Source organism: Narcine bancroftii, chromosome 6, assembly GCF_036971445.1.
Source record: "Narcine bancroftii isolate sNarBan1 chromosome 6, sNarBan1.hap1, whole genome shotgun sequence".
Classification (NCBI taxonomy): Eukaryota; Metazoa; Chordata; class Chondrichthyes; order Torpediniformes; family Narcinidae; genus Narcine; species Narcine bancroftii.
The window spans coordinates 3,014,974-3,032,562 of record NC_091474.1 but is presented as its reverse complement, the minus strand read 5'-3'; the positions used below and the strand labels follow the sequence as shown (position 1 = coordinate 3,032,562).

At 37.3% G+C, this 17,589-nt stretch overlaps 2 protein-coding genes across 2 annotated transcripts in view; one reads left to right on the top strand and one right to left on the bottom strand.

Moving 5' to 3' along the window:
- Positions 1-17,589, bottom strand: part of LOC138735615 (cadherin-like protein 26) — a 94,174-nt gene that overhangs the window by 3,804 nt on the left and 72,781 nt on the right. The gene's annotated exons all lie outside the window — the stretch shown is intronic.
- LOC138737175 (sodium- and chloride-dependent neutral and basic amino acid transporter B(0+)-like) overlaps positions 1-17,589 on the top strand; it is a 41,968-nt gene that overhangs the window by 17,191 nt on the left and 7,188 nt on the right. The window contains exons 7-10 of the mRNA XM_069887784.1: positions 3,133-3,273; positions 6,098-6,317; positions 11,368-11,493; positions 17,339-17,454. Coding sequence (XP_069743885.1) covers positions 3,133-3,273; positions 6,098-6,317; positions 11,368-11,493; positions 17,339-17,454 — 603 coding nt within the window. The remainder of the gene's footprint in view (positions 1-3,132; positions 3,274-6,097; positions 6,318-11,367; positions 11,494-17,338; positions 17,455-17,589) is intronic.

Sequence of the window (17,589 nt, the reverse complement as noted above, 5' to 3'; positions counted from 1 at the left end):
TGAATTCACTGAATATGAATTCACTAGCACCAGGATTCACTGAATATGAATTCACTAGCACCAGGATTCACTGAATATGAATTCACTGAATATGAATTCACTAGCACCAGGATTCACTGAATATGAATTCACTGAATATGAATTCACTAGCACCAGGATTCACTGAATATGAATTCACTAGCACCAGGATTCACTGAATATGAATTCACTGAATATGAATTCACTAGCACCAGGATTCACTGAATATGAATTCACTGAATATGAATTCACTAGCACCAGGACTCACTGAATATGAATTCACTGAATATGAATTCACTGAATATGAATTCACTAGCACCAGGATTCACTGAATATGAATTCACTAGCACCAGGATTCACTGAATATGAATTCACTAGCACCAGGATTCACTGAATATGAATTCACTGAATATGAATTCACTAGCACCAGGATTCACTGAATATGAATTCACTAGCACCAGGATTCACTGAATATGAATTCACTAGCACCAGGATATCATTGTGATTACTGTAGCAGTTACCATAACACTACTGCAGCACCAGCAACCTGGGTTCCAATCCAGTACAGGCCACATTCTCCCTGTGTCTGCTTGGGTTTCTTCCCACTCTTCAAAATGGACAGAGATTGTTGGGTAATTGGGCAGCATGAACTTGAGAGCTGGAAGATCCTGTAACTGTGCTGTCTGTCTAAATTAAATTAAAATTATCTCTATTAATGGTGGTGAGTGGAGAACTTGAAGTTCTTTGGAGCAGCTATCTACCACAACCTGTCCACATTGATGTTATAGTTTAGTCCAAACACTTTAAATTGCATCATCAAAGTCCTTTGTTCCATCGTAACATTAAAAATGGGGGGGGGGGGAAATGCCCACGATTGCTCAATAAAAAGATTGCTCGACTTTTCGTATAATCATTCACACATCACTAATTTCTTAACCTTGCAATCATCCCTTCTAGATTAAAAGTTGAACATTTTAGAATCTATATAAAATGTACAGTAGTGACAAATAATGCTGCCTGTGGCTGCTCCCAGGTAAAAAGTAAGCAGATCTTTTTTAACATTAAACAAGAAAGTCTGCATCTGCTGGGGCTGCATTCAATTCACAAACCCAAAATGGTGGTTTCCCTTTTCTTCCTCTGGATGCTGTCTGACCTGTGAGTTTCTCTAGCGCTGTTGTGTATTGAGTTCTTGCTTAAAAACTTTAGTTATTTATGAGTGCATTAATCTGTTGGTATCATTTGTACAGATTTTAAATTTATATTTCTGTACTTTTTTGATGACTTAAATCATTTTAAATCATGATGACAGTCTCTTCAATCTGAGGCACCTGCAAGCTCACACCAAGACACAAGAGCAACTTGTCTGTGAACTACTCCTTGCAGACGATGCCGCTTTAGTTGCCCATTCAGAGCCAGCTCTCCAGCGCATGACGTCCTGTTTTGTGGAAACTGCCAAAATGTTTGGCCTGGAAGTCAGCCCGAAGAAAACTGAGGTCCTCCATCAGCCCCCCCCCCCACCCCCCCCACATCTCCATCGGGCACACAGAACTCAAAACGGTCAACCAGTTTACCTACCTCGGCTGCACCATTTCATCGGATGCAAGGATTGACAAAGAGATAGACAACAGACTCGCCAAGGCAAATAGCGCCTTTGGAAGACTACACAAAAGAGTCTGGAAAAACAACCACCTGAAGAAACACACAATGATCAGCGTGTACAGAGCCATTGTCGTACCCATGCTCCTGTTCGGCTCTGAATCATGGGTCCTCTACCGGCATCACTTATGGCTCCTAGAACACTTCCATCAGCGCTGTCTCCGCTCCATCCTCAACATTCATTGGAATGATTTCATCACCAACATCGAAGTACTCGAGCTGGCAGAGTCCGCAAGCCTCGAATCTACACTGCTGAAGACCCAACTGCGCTGGGTGGGTCACGTCTCCAGAATGGAGAACCCTCGCCTTCCCAAGATCGTGTTCTATGGCGAGCTCTCCACTCGCCACCGAGACAGAGATGCACCAAAGAAGAGGTACAAGGACTGCTTAAAGAAATCTTTTGGTGCCTGCCCCATTGACCACCGCCAGTGGGCTGATCTCACCTCCAACCGTGCATCTTGGCGCCTCACAGTTCGGCGGGCAGCAACCTCCTTTGAAGAAGACCGCAGAGCCCACCTCACTGACAAAAGACAAAGGAGGAAAAACCCAACACCCAACCCCAACCCACCAATTTTCCCTTGCAACCGCTGCAACCGTGCCTGCCTGTCCCACATCGGACTTGTCAGTCACCAACGAGCCTGCAGCAGACGTGGACATACCCCTCCATAAATCTTCGTTCGCAAAGCCAAGCCAAAGAAAGAAAAAAAGAAAGAAAATCATTTTGTAAGAATTTTTAAAAATCTTAAAAAATCAGTCACATTTAAAACTTTAAAAGCCTCACAGAGTCTGGCTAGTTGCCAGCCTTACCTCCCTGAAAGTCTATAAGGGTTGTCAATGGTATGTCAATTCAGTCTTCAAAGCCACTGAATAGCCTGACCATTGCCTCACAAAAAAAATCCACAATCAACCTCTTTTCCCCTCCACATTGGCCAAGATAAATATGAGCGGGTAGAAGCTACAAATGTTTCGTTTGGGTGACAGACAAAATCTAGCTCAATTTGATCTAACTTACCTTGCTATGGATGAAAATAGGTAATCATATTGGTTTGAAGGTGTTAGATGAATCATATAAGATTTATATTGGCTGGTAGACATAAACAATATCAATGTTGCAGTAATTTGCAGTTATTAATTGAAGAACAAATAAAGGATGTTACCTTGATTTCAACTGTGTTTAAAAATGTTTATTTGAAGTTTTGTTATTTTTTGATGTTACATTTCTGAATATGGGAGGCACATGCATTGAAATGATATTTAGGGTTATAATGTTCATCTTAAGTCTGGCACTTCTCTTCATATTGAGTTTTTATTTTGACGTTTTTATTTTTTCCACTTTCGGTTACATTAATATTAATTTTAAATCAATTGGATTTAATTTTATTCCGTTAAATTATAAATGTTATTTCTTTTAAATAATCAGGTGTAGGTAAAACTTAATAGCTTACTTTCTTCGGTTAGGTTGCTTATTTCACAGCAACATTTCCTTATCTGATTCTACTCATCCTACTTGTTCGAGGAGTTACTCTGGAGGGAGCCCGAAGTGGAATTGACTTCTACATTGGAAAGGAGTCTGATTTCTCAAAATTAACTCAAGCTGAGGTAAACATTGACCCATACTTTTCAAAAATTGTTTCATTTTATTTTCCTGTGTCTTCTATTGCATATTGTTATTCTAATTTACCTCAGAAATATTTTTTATTTTGAGCCCCATAAAAAATGACAACACAATATTAAGGCACATGATTATTCATCCTCTCCTCTAACTGATGTACTAATTTACCGACCCCATTATCCTAATGCTGTTAAATGCCCCATTGATCTGAACTATATTTCCACATGAAGAATTTTAGCTTCAGACAAAGGAACTTAAACTTAGTACATATAAAAATCGAAAGCATCAAGGCAAACACAATTAAAATATTTAAATTCGAGTCTCTCGTAGTGATTCTTCATCATTTAAATAAGTAGTAATTTGAGGCTGATAACGCCTCAAACCGTGCATCTTGGCGCCTCACAGTTTGGCGGGCAGCAACCTCCTTTGAAGAAGACCGCAGAGCCCACCTCACTGACAAAAGGCAAAGGAGGAAAAACCCAACACCCAACCCCAACCAACCAATTTTCCCTTGCAACCGCTGCAATCGTGTCTGCCTGTCCCGCATCGGACTTGTCAGCCACAAACGAGCCTGCAGCTGACGTGGACTTTTTACCCCCTCCATAAATCTTCGTCTGCGAAGCCAAGCCAAAGAAAAGAAGAATTATGGGGGAATTACAGTTTTCACAAAATGCCACAAGATAATTTCAGTGGAATCAGTAAATTACTAGAGAAGCTCTGCCAGAAATTCAAATTTCACATCCATAAAAACATCGATATAAGAGCGAGGGTATAAGGGTATTTTTCTCCCTTAAGCCAGTGTCATCATTACCTCTCTTCTCTATCCCCATGACCCATGATTCCTGTAACAAACAGAAATTATCACTCTCTTGAGAACATAATGACTCAGCCTCCACATCTTTTGAAGTAAAAAAAAACACAAAATTCTCCATCCTCTGACTGAAGACTTTTCTCGCTGCTGCCATCAGGAAAGAGGTTTAAGCACCTCAAGACTTGCACCACCAGATAATAAACAGCTGCTCCCCCTCCACCATCAGTCTCCTCAACGACAAACTCAATCAGAGTCTCATTTAAGGACTCTTACTTGTGCACTTTATTGATTTTTTTTGTTCTCTCTGTATTGCATAGTTTATCTACATTTCATTTTCTGTTTACAGTTCTTTGTTTGTTTACATGTTTTACACTGTGTACAGTTTATATTTTGCACTACCAATTAGTGGTAATTCTGCCGTGCCCGCAGGTAAAAGGATCCTCACGTTTGTATGCGATGTCATGCATGTACTCTGACGATAAATCGGAAATCTAGCAGTGTCATGGACAGAATAATTTATAGGAGGTAGATTAGAGTACAAGGTCCAAACATCTTCCTTTGCATTGGTGCTTGAACTGCCTGCTTTAGATGTGTGATGATCCACATGTGCTTCAGTGATATGTCAACTCAATCAAATATATATGGATGGGAGATGAGAGAGAATGAGCAGAGAAATAGATGGGTGGAAGAAAGATGTGATCTGAGATTCTAATCTAGGACCTGGAAATAATTTGAACACTGGAGAGACTGGGGCTCGAAGTTTGAAATCATTCAGGGAGAATCATAGGAATGAAACAATATAATGAATGACTGAGTACAGGGAGGTGGGGTGGAAGGTGGGGAATGTGAGTAAGGGTCTTTTTTTCTCTATCATTCTATTTATTAACATTTCTTTTATAATTAAGAAATAGAACCACATTTAAAATATCCCAAAAACTGAAACTGAAGAAATTATAACCTGTTGCTAAAGAAAGTTATTAATGACTAAATATCATTTAATTCTTAGTGATTGATCTGTGCCAGTGGTTTTCAAATGTTTTCTTTCCACTCACATACCACCCTAAGTGATCCCTATGCCATACATGCTCTGTGATTAGTAAGGGATTGCTTAAGGTTGTATGTGAGTGGGAAGGGAAGGTTAAGAACCACTGCTCTAGACCCTACTGTCATTGGCCAATTTCCTTTGGAGTTATGAAACCGTGCACATAACAAGTCATTTAGGGACAATTAAAACAGTGGTTTTCAAGCCTTTTCTTTCCGCTCACTTACCACTTTAAGCAATCCCTTACTGATCACAGAGCACCCATGGCATAGGAATTACTTAAAGTGGTGTGTGAGTCTTTGGTTTGGCTTCGTGGACGAAGATTTATGGAGGGGTAATGTCCACGTCAGCTGCAGGCTCGTTTGTGGCTGACGAGTCCGATGCGGGACAGGCAGACACGGTTGCAGCGGTTGCAAGGGAAAATTGGTGGGTTGGGGTTGGGTGTTGGGTTTTTCCTCCTTTGTCTTTTGTCAGTGAGGTGGGCTCTGCGGTCTTCTTCCAAGGAGGTTGCTGCCCGCCGAACTGTGAGGCGCCAAGGTGCACGTTTGGAGGCGAGATCAGCCCACTGGCGGTGGTCAATGGGGCAGGCACCAAGAGATTTCTTTAGGCAGTCCTTGTACCTCTTCTTTGGTGCACCTCTGTCTCGGTGGCCAGTAGAGAGCTCGCCATAGAACACGATCTTGGGAAGGCGATGGTCCTCCATTCTGGAGACGTGACCCACCCAGCGCAGCTGGATCTTCAGTAGCGTGGACTCGATGCTGTCGGCCTCTGCCATCTCGAGTACTTCGATGTTAGGGATGTGTGAGTGGAAAGAAAAAAATTGAAAACCACTGATCGATACTATCAATCATTCTTTTTATTAGTCACTGTTAAAATAATTTGACTATATATATGAAAGAAAATATATGATTAAGGTTTATGGAGCACTCTTCTAATTTATTTCACTTGTATTCACCAGGTTTGGAAAGATGCCTGCTGCACAAATACTTCAGTAGCTTTGGGAGATTTAACATCATTATCATCTTTCAACAAATTCAACAACAACTGTTACAGAGATGCGATTATTATCACCTCTGTGAACAGTATTACAAGTTTACTTGCTGGATTTGCTAATTTTGCTATCCTCGGGCACATGGCTTTTCAACAACAAAAGACTGTCAAGCAAGTTGCAGAGTCAGGTATAAACATCAAGTACACTAACTTTTTTCTGAATGTACAGTTCCCAAAAACCTTGAGATCTCACTGCCATAACGATCTGATACCTTGAGTTGTCTCGTCCTGACACCCTGTCATTATAAGGGACACAATTACAAATAACTTATAAATTTAAATTTAGACATACAGCAGGGTAACAGGCCATTTCGGCCCACGAGACCGTGCTACCCAATTTGCACCCAATCAACCTGCATCCCCCAGTGTGTTTTGAACGGTGGGAGGGAACCCAAGTCCCTGGAGGAAACCCAGACAGGACTTACAAACTCCTGATAGACAATGTGGGATTTGAACCCCAGTCCCAATCGCTGGCACTGTAAAGGTGTTGCACTAACAGCTATGCCACCGTGCCACCACAAATAATGTAAGAATTTATTAAATAATTTAAATTGTTATAGAAGTATTAAACCTTATCTCAGTAAAACATATATATGGATGGGAGATGAGAGGGAATGAGCAGAGAAATAGATGGGTGGAAGAAAGATGTGATCTGAGATTCTAATCTAGGACCTGGAAATAATTTGAACACTGCAGAGACTGGGGCTTGAAGAAGTTTGAAATCATTCAAGGAGAATTATAGGAATGAAACAATACAATTAATGACTGAGTACAGGTCGGGGTAGGTGTTTATGTGACTGTGTCCTCAATGTGGAAGGCATTCGTAGCATACCAGCTCTCATGGCTCTCTCGGAAGAGATGCGAGTCCAGTGAAGTACTTGGGAAGTAAAATGGTCTAAGGGTAGATATGTCTCCAGGATCAGATAGAATGCACCTTTGGGTTCTGAAGCAGGTAGCTGTAGAGATTTTGGAGGCATTGGTAATGTCCTTCCTGGAATCAATGGAGTCTGGCAAGTTTCTGGTTGGGGTTAAGTGTACTGGAGGATTGTGAATGTCACTCCACTGTTTAAGAAGGGAGCAATGCAGCAGAAAGGTAATTCTAGAGATATTAGCCTGATGTCAGTGGTTGGGAAGCTATTGGAGTCCCTCGTCATGGATGATGTTGCAGAAAACCTGGAGGTGCATGAAAAGATAGCCACAAGTCAGCATGGTTTCCTTAAGGAAAATCATGCCTGACAAACCTATTGCAATTTTTTGAAGAGATCACAAGTAGGGGAGATGCGGTGGATGTTGTTTATTTGGATTTCAAAAGGCCTTCGACAAGGTGCCATACATAAGGCTGCTAAACAAGATGAAAGCCCATGGAATTACAGAAAGGATACTAGCATGGGCTAGCATGGGAATAAAGGGATACTATTCTGGATGACTATTGGTTACCAAAAATGTTCAGCAGGGGTCAGTATTGGGGGCTCTTCTTTTTACATTGTATATAATAATTTGGATTATGGAATAGATGGCTTTGTGGTCAATTTACAGATGATACCAAAAGAGATGATGGGGAAGGTGGTGCTGAGGAGGCTGCAGAGAGACTTGGATAGATGAGAAGGGGCAAAGAGATGGCAGATGAAATACAATGTTGGAAAGTGTCTGGCCATGCACTTTAGAAGAAGGAATAGACAGGCCGACTGTTATTTGGATGGGGAGAAAATTCAAAATTTGGATGTGGAAATGGACTTGGGAGTCATCGTGCAAGATACCCGAAAGGTTGACCTCCAGGTTGAGTAGGTGGTGAAGGCGGCAAATGCAATGTTGCGATTAATTTCTAGAGGAATAACATACTAGAGCAGGAATGTAATGTTTTAGACAAAATAAATCACTGTGAGACCCCACTTGAAGTACTGTATACAGTTTTCACACCTTATTTGAGAAAAGACGTACTGGCAGTGGAGAAGGTACATTGAAGATTAACCAGAATGATACCAGGGTTAGCAGAAGAGGAATAATTGTTGGTTGTTGGACTGTACTCATTGGTACACAGAAGAATGGGGAGGGGGGGGTGGAAACACCTCTTAGAGCCATTTTGAATGCCTTTTTCTAGGATTGGGTGCTAACAATATTGTGTGACCAAATGGCAACTTAGCCACAAAAGTTGCCAATTCAACCACTGCAAATTATTGTCTGCTGTCTGTTACAATCCAATCTGGAATACTTTATATGAAAATCTAAGCCTTCAGCTTGTGTATAATAGCCAAACATCAGGATGAATTAAGATGGGCTAGAAGTTAGAAAAATTATCAATAAAATCACAAGATAAATTTTGGCCTCCACCTACATTACTTTGCTCAAGGCCTGTCCAGAAGCTCATGTATAACATTTGTGAAAACAGATGTTTCCCATTAGGAATTGGCTGAAAATCAAAGTTGTCTAGCACAGAATCAGGCCTTTCTGCCCATCATCAAGCCTAACAAGTACACTTATACTTACCTCTTACAGGTTGTCAGACTGCCTGATTCCACCACCTACTCAGGCAGTAAGTTCCAGATTTCACTCCTCTTGTGAAAAAAAAAATATTTCTTGGACCACCTTTAAACATCTTACTTTTGTATGTAGCAGCTCCCTGTAGACCTATGGCTGCATGGCCAAACACCACACTAATTCCTTCTCTAAATTTGTAATAACACCACCTTTATAGGGTGGATCTTAAACAATGGTGTATCAGAATGTATAGAGGAACAAGTGGGTTGGGGCTAAAACAAAGCAAAAAATTTTGATACGAACTTCCAGAAGAGGGGTGGAGTTCATTTCCATGTCTGCAACAACGGCACTGAGGTGGAGATGGTCAACAGTATTAATTTCGTAGGGGTAAACATCTCCAGTGATCTGTTCTGGTTGAACCATGTTGCACAATGGCCAAGAAAACGCAACAGTGGCCATTGGCAAGTGCCTGTGCTCCATCAGATGCCGGATGACATTTTTATATGACCTGAATACTTAATGATGGTATGGTATGGTGGGCCACAGAACCTGTTCCTGTGCTCTGTGACTCAATAACACAAGGCCAAATGGCATAGGATGAGATAAAGTAGTTATGGCGATGAGGGGGTTTCATTTAGAGATCGCATACTCTCGAGGTTCAACCTAATATGAACTAGGGTGATAGCTTTTATTTGATGTAAGCATGTAATTAAATCGTTTGAATTTATCAAGTTCCAAAAACATAAGCAGAACTACGCCACAACGTTGAAATGAAAATCTGTAAATCAGAAAAAAGCCAAGTGCCGTTCACCTGGTGAACATCAGCAAGTATATTTTAAAAAGCAGGCTTCTAGACACTATGCTTTTGTTTTCCACTTCATTCATAGTATTTTTTTTATTTTTAGTAATGTGAAAGAATCTCTTGCCACTTAACTAGATATTTTAATTATATTTTACATGCTTGAATTGTTCCTCAATATTAAAGATATAAATCCAATTTTGTTGCAAATATTCATTTGAATTAAGTTTTCCTAAATTCAAATAATTAATGTAAATAACAGTAAGAATTACAGTGATCCAGCAATGAATTGTTGTGGAACATCTTTTTGTACATTTGTTTGCATTCAGAAACCTTTCACTCTTGATCACTTTTTTTCCTTTATTTTACGGGTTTGTTATCAATCCTGCAATTTATTCTCTGATATTACAGGCCCTAATTTTACTACACAGCCAACTGTGATGTACAATATTGAAGGTCTTTTGAAGATCCAAATGTTGTAATCTGCATTGCAGCAAACATAAAAATCTCTAGGACACTAATTCCTTTCAAGGGAATTAAAGTAAATGTGATAAAAATGCAACAGAGAAGACAATGAAAAGGTTACTAAAGAGTAAAGTTTGAAGTGTCTACATAGCTAAATGCATGCCACAAATGGCAATACAGTTAAAACTGGGTGTGTGAAAATGGATTGTCAACTTTTTCCATAACCATTTCAGAGTTCTCCAATGGGAAAATATGACTAACACCTATCTGATCCATTTTCACTACTTTTAAAATTCAAATTTCTTCCATTGATTTTAAGATTTATTTCAGATATTCCTACTCCTATGGAACAGACAAATGAAGTCACGCTTATCCACTTGCTGTCAGTCGTTTCTCTTTTTTCAGCATTACTCGTCTTCCAGAAAATATTACACGTTGTATTTGTATTATTTTTAAGTGATCATTTTGAGGCACAGCAACTGCACGATAGTTTTTCTTTTTCTCTTTCACTAAATTTTAATGGTTATAAAATTAATTTTCTTTTGCTATTTCTGTCCAGAAAATATTTTTATATTGCCATATAATTTGGATTTATAACATTTTGTTTGCTTTTCTATATTTTTAAATGCATTTTCTATTTATTTCATTATTCATCCACAATGCCCAAATTCATCCACCTTTCTTACTTTGGGCTTTTGGTGAAATTGGTTTATCTTGAAAATATGATATATTCCACTGTTTTTCAGTTTTATTAGATTTTCTCCAAGATTACATGACTGTATTTAGTTTCATGGCCATTTCATCATAACTTGCTCTTTTCATTCTAATAGTTTTTTTTTCTCTTTATATTCCGCTCAGTCTTATCTCCCTTGTGCTCAAAATTATGGATTTGGACTAGCAGTGGAGAATTTCTTTACTGAGTAATATTGGTTATGTTGTATAATGAACAGTATATTAATGATGGTAGTTATTACATGGAATTATGAATAACACAGCCTAACATTGTTCTTTTTGTTGAACTAACTGATTTCTGGTTGTTTCCTCTGCAGTTCTTTCTCTATGACCATCGGCAGGTATTCATAGCTGTTCACAATTGAAGAGTAACAATCTACTGATTTGATGAATTTTGTGTTTGCTTTCTTTTAATTGCTGCCATTTAAGACAGTGGGGATATAAATTAGTTTGAAATAGTTTCTGTCAGATTAACTAAACAATAATACAAAGTGGGGATCAATCTTGGGATTTTCATGTATATCCAAATATACACATACAACCAGGAGTCTTTTGAGATTAATCTGATCGAAATCGTGTTGTTTGCCAAGACTTTTCTTCAGCTCTAAACACGTTTCACAATTTTTGATGTGATCATTTCTAAATATTGGTTTACAGTATATTTAGGGATTGTCCAATGATACATGTCAGTTTGATTTCTGTTTTAGGTTTAGGACTAATTTTTATAGCCTATCCCAATGGCCTTGCCCTTCTACCAATATCATCATTTTGGTCCGTATTCTTTTTCTTCATGCTCATCACTCTGGGAATTAATAGTCAATTTGTAATGATTGGTAAGAGAAATTTTGCTTGATTTGGTGCACTTGTCTCATTATTTATGAAAGTATGTAATTGTTTATGTTTGATAATAAATAAAGTCTTTATCTTTTTGAATTGTCCTCAGTGAATTAGAAGCATGTCTGGGGATGGTCATGAGATTGAAAGCAGAGGAGATTTCTGAGATTGGAGTTCAACATGGAACAGTGAAAGCATAATAATCAACCAATCTTAATAACAGTTCCTATTACCCAACTAGTACTCGGCCTTTGTTTTGCAGTGCAGTGTGAATTTTCAAGTCAGGTGTAAGTTGATCATTGAAATCAATATTTACAATCTTTTGATTTGGGTTAATCCCCCAAATAATTAAAACTGCCATTGCAAAAGATTTCCATTGTTTTGTGAGAGTAGAGGGCATGGGCAAGATTAAAATATTGTAAAAATTCTTGGGTCAGATTGTACTTGGTCTGGCTCACTCCCCACTCTCCTCACCTCTGCCAGCCCTGCAGCTGAACTAATCTTTTGAAGGCCTGACATATGCTGTGCAGCAACATGCTGTGGAATTTGAAAGTAGTAATTATGCAGTCAAATTTCTTGGAGAGGATTACCGGTAATTATTGAGATTACTCATTTCTATGTGGACATGAATGTTTTCATTGAATTGTTATCTTGGGGGTTGCACTAGGAAATCTGGGAGAAAAATAATCATAAAGTTGAAGCTTGAGCCATTAATTTGATACAATAAAATATTGGTGGCAGTGAAAAAGCTCTGAACCTTTTAGTTTAATTTCCACCATCATTGAGCATATCAAAATATTCCACCCTACTGTAAATTTTGAGCCTTTTCTCACCTTGCCCCTTCCCTGATGACACTGAAAAATTAGCCTACAATGTTATACTGACCCATGTAAACACTCCACATTAATCCTTCCCCACTTCATTCCCATAACCCTCTACAATTATTGAAACTGAATTCAGAAGTACCCAAACACTGAGTTTCAATAGCAAATAATAAAAATGGAACTAAAAATTATTTTGGTGTTGGACTAGAAAAAAAGTACATCTTCAGGCCAGGTTAAGACTAATAAGGCTTTTGGACTTGGGTCTGGAGATTTTTAGGGACTGCATCCCCACCAAAGATCAGTACAGATGTGGAGCTGGCTTGGGTGGCAGATCAGACCAAGCATAAACTGGCCTAATAATTAGATCTACCCAAAAAAAATTTAAAGAAACAAAGAAATAATCCAATTCTAAAGGCATGTTTATTTCAAACATAAATTGTATAGAGTTAATAGTGAATTGGGAATGTAAAACGTATAACAGTTTTTTATGTTTCATGTTTTTCAGTCTTAAATTTCCAAGACTCCAATCAATTAAAATAATTTTTGGTCTTGCATATTATTTGTATACTTTTATTCCAGTAATTCATAATAGAGATTTTAGGTGTCAACCTTTGTCTGTAAAGTTTAATAAATTGTTTTAGAGAATATGCCTTTAACACTCCATGGAAGACCTAATAACATGGCTTTCTGTGCATATTAAATGTGATTTGTATGGTGTGTGGAATTTACTCTTGGGAAAGACAAGCAAGCTTCATGGTCATACAGGGTTCACTCAATGAATAGCCGCACGTTTTCTTGAAGGAATTCAGATATTCTAGCTTCCTATCTCTCCACCTCCACTAACAAGAAAGTCATTGCACTATTATAAAATGGTGGCATCTACAGTCTTCCCATGTTGACTTTTGGAACGTCTCAGTTACCCTCATGTGGATTTTTGCTACATCTTGGTGCCTCAGCATTCCTTCCTTTAAAGAGATGCAGTATGGTTTTGACTAAATGGCCCATCCCATCCATAACAGTTTCACTTTGCTGATCATCAGGAAGCCCTGTTTACTTTGAACTTTGTCTGTATACCTTTACCTTCCTTGTCTTCCATTAGGCACATACAGAAAGCCTGAACTAAGCTAAGCCTAAAATGTAGGATAATTAATTGTGCGATTAGTGAAGAGCAATTCTTCTTTGAGTTTCTGGAAGAATACCCGCTTCTTGTAAAGGTCAATAGGCATATGAAAATTGCAGATAATTTATTGTTAAGTAGCTCATAATTTGATGCAAGTGATTCAAGGAAGGGGCCTCGTGCTTTGCCATCAACAAGTTAGAGTTACAAACAAGTTCTTCCAATTTTGGCATGTAACTTTCTTCAGTTGTTATCTATCTCTCAAGAATTGTACCTTAACTACTATAATCAGGAAACAGAGCAGTTGGAAAGGGAAATAATAAACATAGAAAAAAAATTAGCAATAAAGGAAGATACAACCAAAAGAAGAGAATTGGCGGATAAAAAAATAAAATATGAAACATTACAAACATATAAGGTGGAGAAGAATATAATGAAGACAAAACAGAAATATTATGAACTAGGGGAAAAAACACACAAAATCCTAGCATGGCAGCTTAAGACAGAGCAAACTAAGAAAATGGTATTGGCAACAAGGAAAAAAGACAAACAAATTACATATAATCCAAAAGAAATTAAGGAAAACTTCAGAGAATTCTATGAACAATTATACCGAACCGAAAACGAAGGGAAAGAAGGGAAAATAGATGAATTTTTGACTAAAATTGAACTACCAAAACTACAAATAGAGGAACAAAATAAATTAACAGAACCATTTGGAACAGTAGAAATACAAGAGATAATAAAAAATTTACCAAATAATAAGACACCAGGAGAGGATGGACTCCCAATAGAATTCTACAAAACATTTAAAGACCTAATAATACCGCCCCTCCTGGACGTAATCAACCAGATTGATGAGACACAAAACTTACCAGATTCATGTAAAACAGCAATAATTACAGTGATACTAAAACAAGGGAAAGATCCACTCTCACCAGCGTCATATAGACCAATATCTCTGCTAAACACAGATTATAAGATAATAGCTAAACTATTAGCGAACAGATTAGCAGAACAGGTACCGAAAATGGTAAATTTAGACCAAACTGGATTTATCAAAAAAAGACGCACAACAGACAATATTTGTAAATTTATTAACTTAATTCATGCAGTAGAAGGAAATAAAGCACCGGCAGTAGCAGTTGCTTTAGACGCAGAGAAGGCCTTCGACAGAGTAGAATGGAATTACTTGTTCAAAGTATTGCAAAAATTCAGTTTACCGGAGAAGTATATTAATTGGATTAAAGCATTATATAAGGGACCGTTAGCGAAAGTGACAGTAAATGGACATGTATCAAAGCAATTTAACTTAAGCAGGTCAACGCGGCAGGGATGCCCACTATCACCATTATTGTTTGCGCTAGCTATAGAACCACTAGCAGAATCGATAAGAAGAGATAATAATATAAAAGGAATAAAAATAAAAGACAGGGAATATAAAATCAGTCTGTTTGCGGATGATGTGATAGTGTACTTAACAGAACCAGAACTATTAATAAAAGAACTATATAAGAAATTGAAGGAATATGGAGAAGTGTCGGGATACAAGATAAACGTAAATAAAAGTGAAGCAATGCCTATGAATAACGCGGATTTCTCAAAATTTAAGGAGGAATCCCCATTCAGATGGCAAACGCAGGCAATAAGATACCTAGGTGTGCAAATAAACAAAAATCTAGGCCAATTATATAAACTCAATTACAATCCACTAATGAAAAAATTACAGGACGATTTAGAGCATTGGAAAGAGCTACCACTAACACTGATAGGAAGGATAAACTGTATTAAAATGAACATTTTTCCAAGGATACTATACTTATTTCAGGCATTGCCAATACAACTGACAGAAAAATTCTTCAAAGAGTTAAAGAAAATAATAAGGAGATTTTTATGGAGAGGGGGGAAACCGAGGATAGCACTAGACAAATTAACAGAATGGTATAAACAAGGAGGCTTACAATTGCCAAACTTCAAAAATTATTATAGAGCCGCACAATTAAGGTACCTATCAGATTTTTATCAAACAAGGGAAAAACCAGACTGGACGAGACTAGAATTAGATAAAATAGGGGAAAAGATACCTGAACACATATTATATAAATGGGACGAAAAATTGGTACAACATAGAACTTCTCCAGTATTACACCATCTCCTCAATATATGGAAGAAGATTCATGTAGAAAGAAATAAAATAAATTACCAAATACCAAAACTAATATTGACGCAAAATAAGCTACTCCCTTTTACAATAGACAACCTTGCCTTTAGAAAATGGGAAAAAAAAGGGATTAAAAGAATAGAAAATTGTTTTTCAGGAGGTAGATTCTTATCCTTTGAACAAATGAGAGATAAGTACAATATAACGGGAGATACAGCGCTGGCATATTACCAACTGAGATCCTACTTGAAAGATAAATTAGGAAGCAACTTGAGTTTACCAGAGGGAAGTAACCTTGAATATGTGATTACAGATACAATGTTAATCAAAAGATTTATAAAAAATATGTATATTAAACTGCAAGAAAAGGAAAATGAGGAAACAAATGGTAAAACTAAACAAAAATGGGAACAAGATTTAAATATAAAGATAAAAAAGGAAACATGGGAGAAGTTATGCTCTGGAACGATGAGAAATACAATAAATACGAGGCTGCGTATGATACAATATAATTGGTTACACAGACTATACATTACACCGCAAAAGTTAAATAAATGGGACCCAACAGTATCTGATAGATGTTTTCGATGTAAAAAAGAAAGGGGAACAACAATTCATGCAATCTGGACATGTGAGAGAGTAGAAAAATTTTGGGATGATCTCAATCAGATATTAAATAAAATAACAGAAAACAATATACCAAAGAATCCAGAGATCTTTCTCCTAAGTAACATAAAAAATAAAGAATTTGGAATTGACTTGGAGGATGCACAAAAAAGATTTGTTAAGATAGCCCTAGCCGTAGCAAAAAAATGTATTATGTCAACCTGGAAATTGGAAGATAATTTGAAAATACAACAATGGTATATAGAAATGAATAAATGTATTCCATTAGAAAAAATAACATATAGTTTAAGAAATAATATTGAAATATTCGAACAAGTATGGGAGCCTTACATTAAATACAATAGCGAAAACCTACCGGGAACAAACATTACCTAAGTTGATGGAAGGAGAAGAAAAGAAAAGAATGGACTCAGTAGAATTTCTGGTGTATTTTTGTTGAATGACAACATTGTCTAACTGAATTAATGCAACCTAGATTGTATAACTAAAATGGATGAGAGGGGGGGGGATGGGGGGGTGGCTTGGGAGGAGGGAGGGGGGAGGGAGAAAAAGTCACTGTAAATGTGTGGAAAAGAAAAAGTGTATATCATGGCTATTGTGATTTATGGTGTGAAAAAAAAAAAAAAAAAAAATTGTACCTTAACTGCATGCACAGTTTATAGTTTGTGGCCTTGAAATTGTATAGCATTTGCAAAGGTTCATCTTAGTTTTGTTATTGGATTATGCAATGAAACACCAATAATGAGTGAAGCAAGGTCCTTGAGGATAGATAGATTTGAGAGATTTGGTAAGAGATAGTAGTGAAGTGATGGTTGGAGCAGGCGAGGTTATAGATCATGCCAAAGCATGAATCAGACTAACAATCAGGCAGTGTGGAACCTGCAAGGATAATTGAGAAGGTGATGGTGAAAAAGATATGGATGAGTTGATGGTCTATCAATAAAGAAAGCAAAATCTGAAGCTTAGTAGAACTATTTCACTGCATTTACCTATTATATCAACCTTTCAGTTTTGCTATTTATTAGTTGCTGGTTGAAGAAAATAATAGATTTGGACAATATCTGGAATGAAAAATGAGAAATTGTATATGTCATTTAATATCTTGTTTTCACCAGAAACAATTGTAGCAACCATAAAAGAAGAGCTTCCTCAAATGAAATTCAAGTTCCTTCATGTGTTAATCATCATTTGTGTCTCACTCTACTTATTTGGTCTTTTACTTATAACAAAGGTAAGAAAATTATTCATTTTTATACATATTGTCTATCATGTGCTACAAAACTCCATTCAATATCAACATTTCCTCGATGTTAATTCATAATAATATTGATAAAAATTTTAAGAAAATTTTGTTTTTGGAATATGA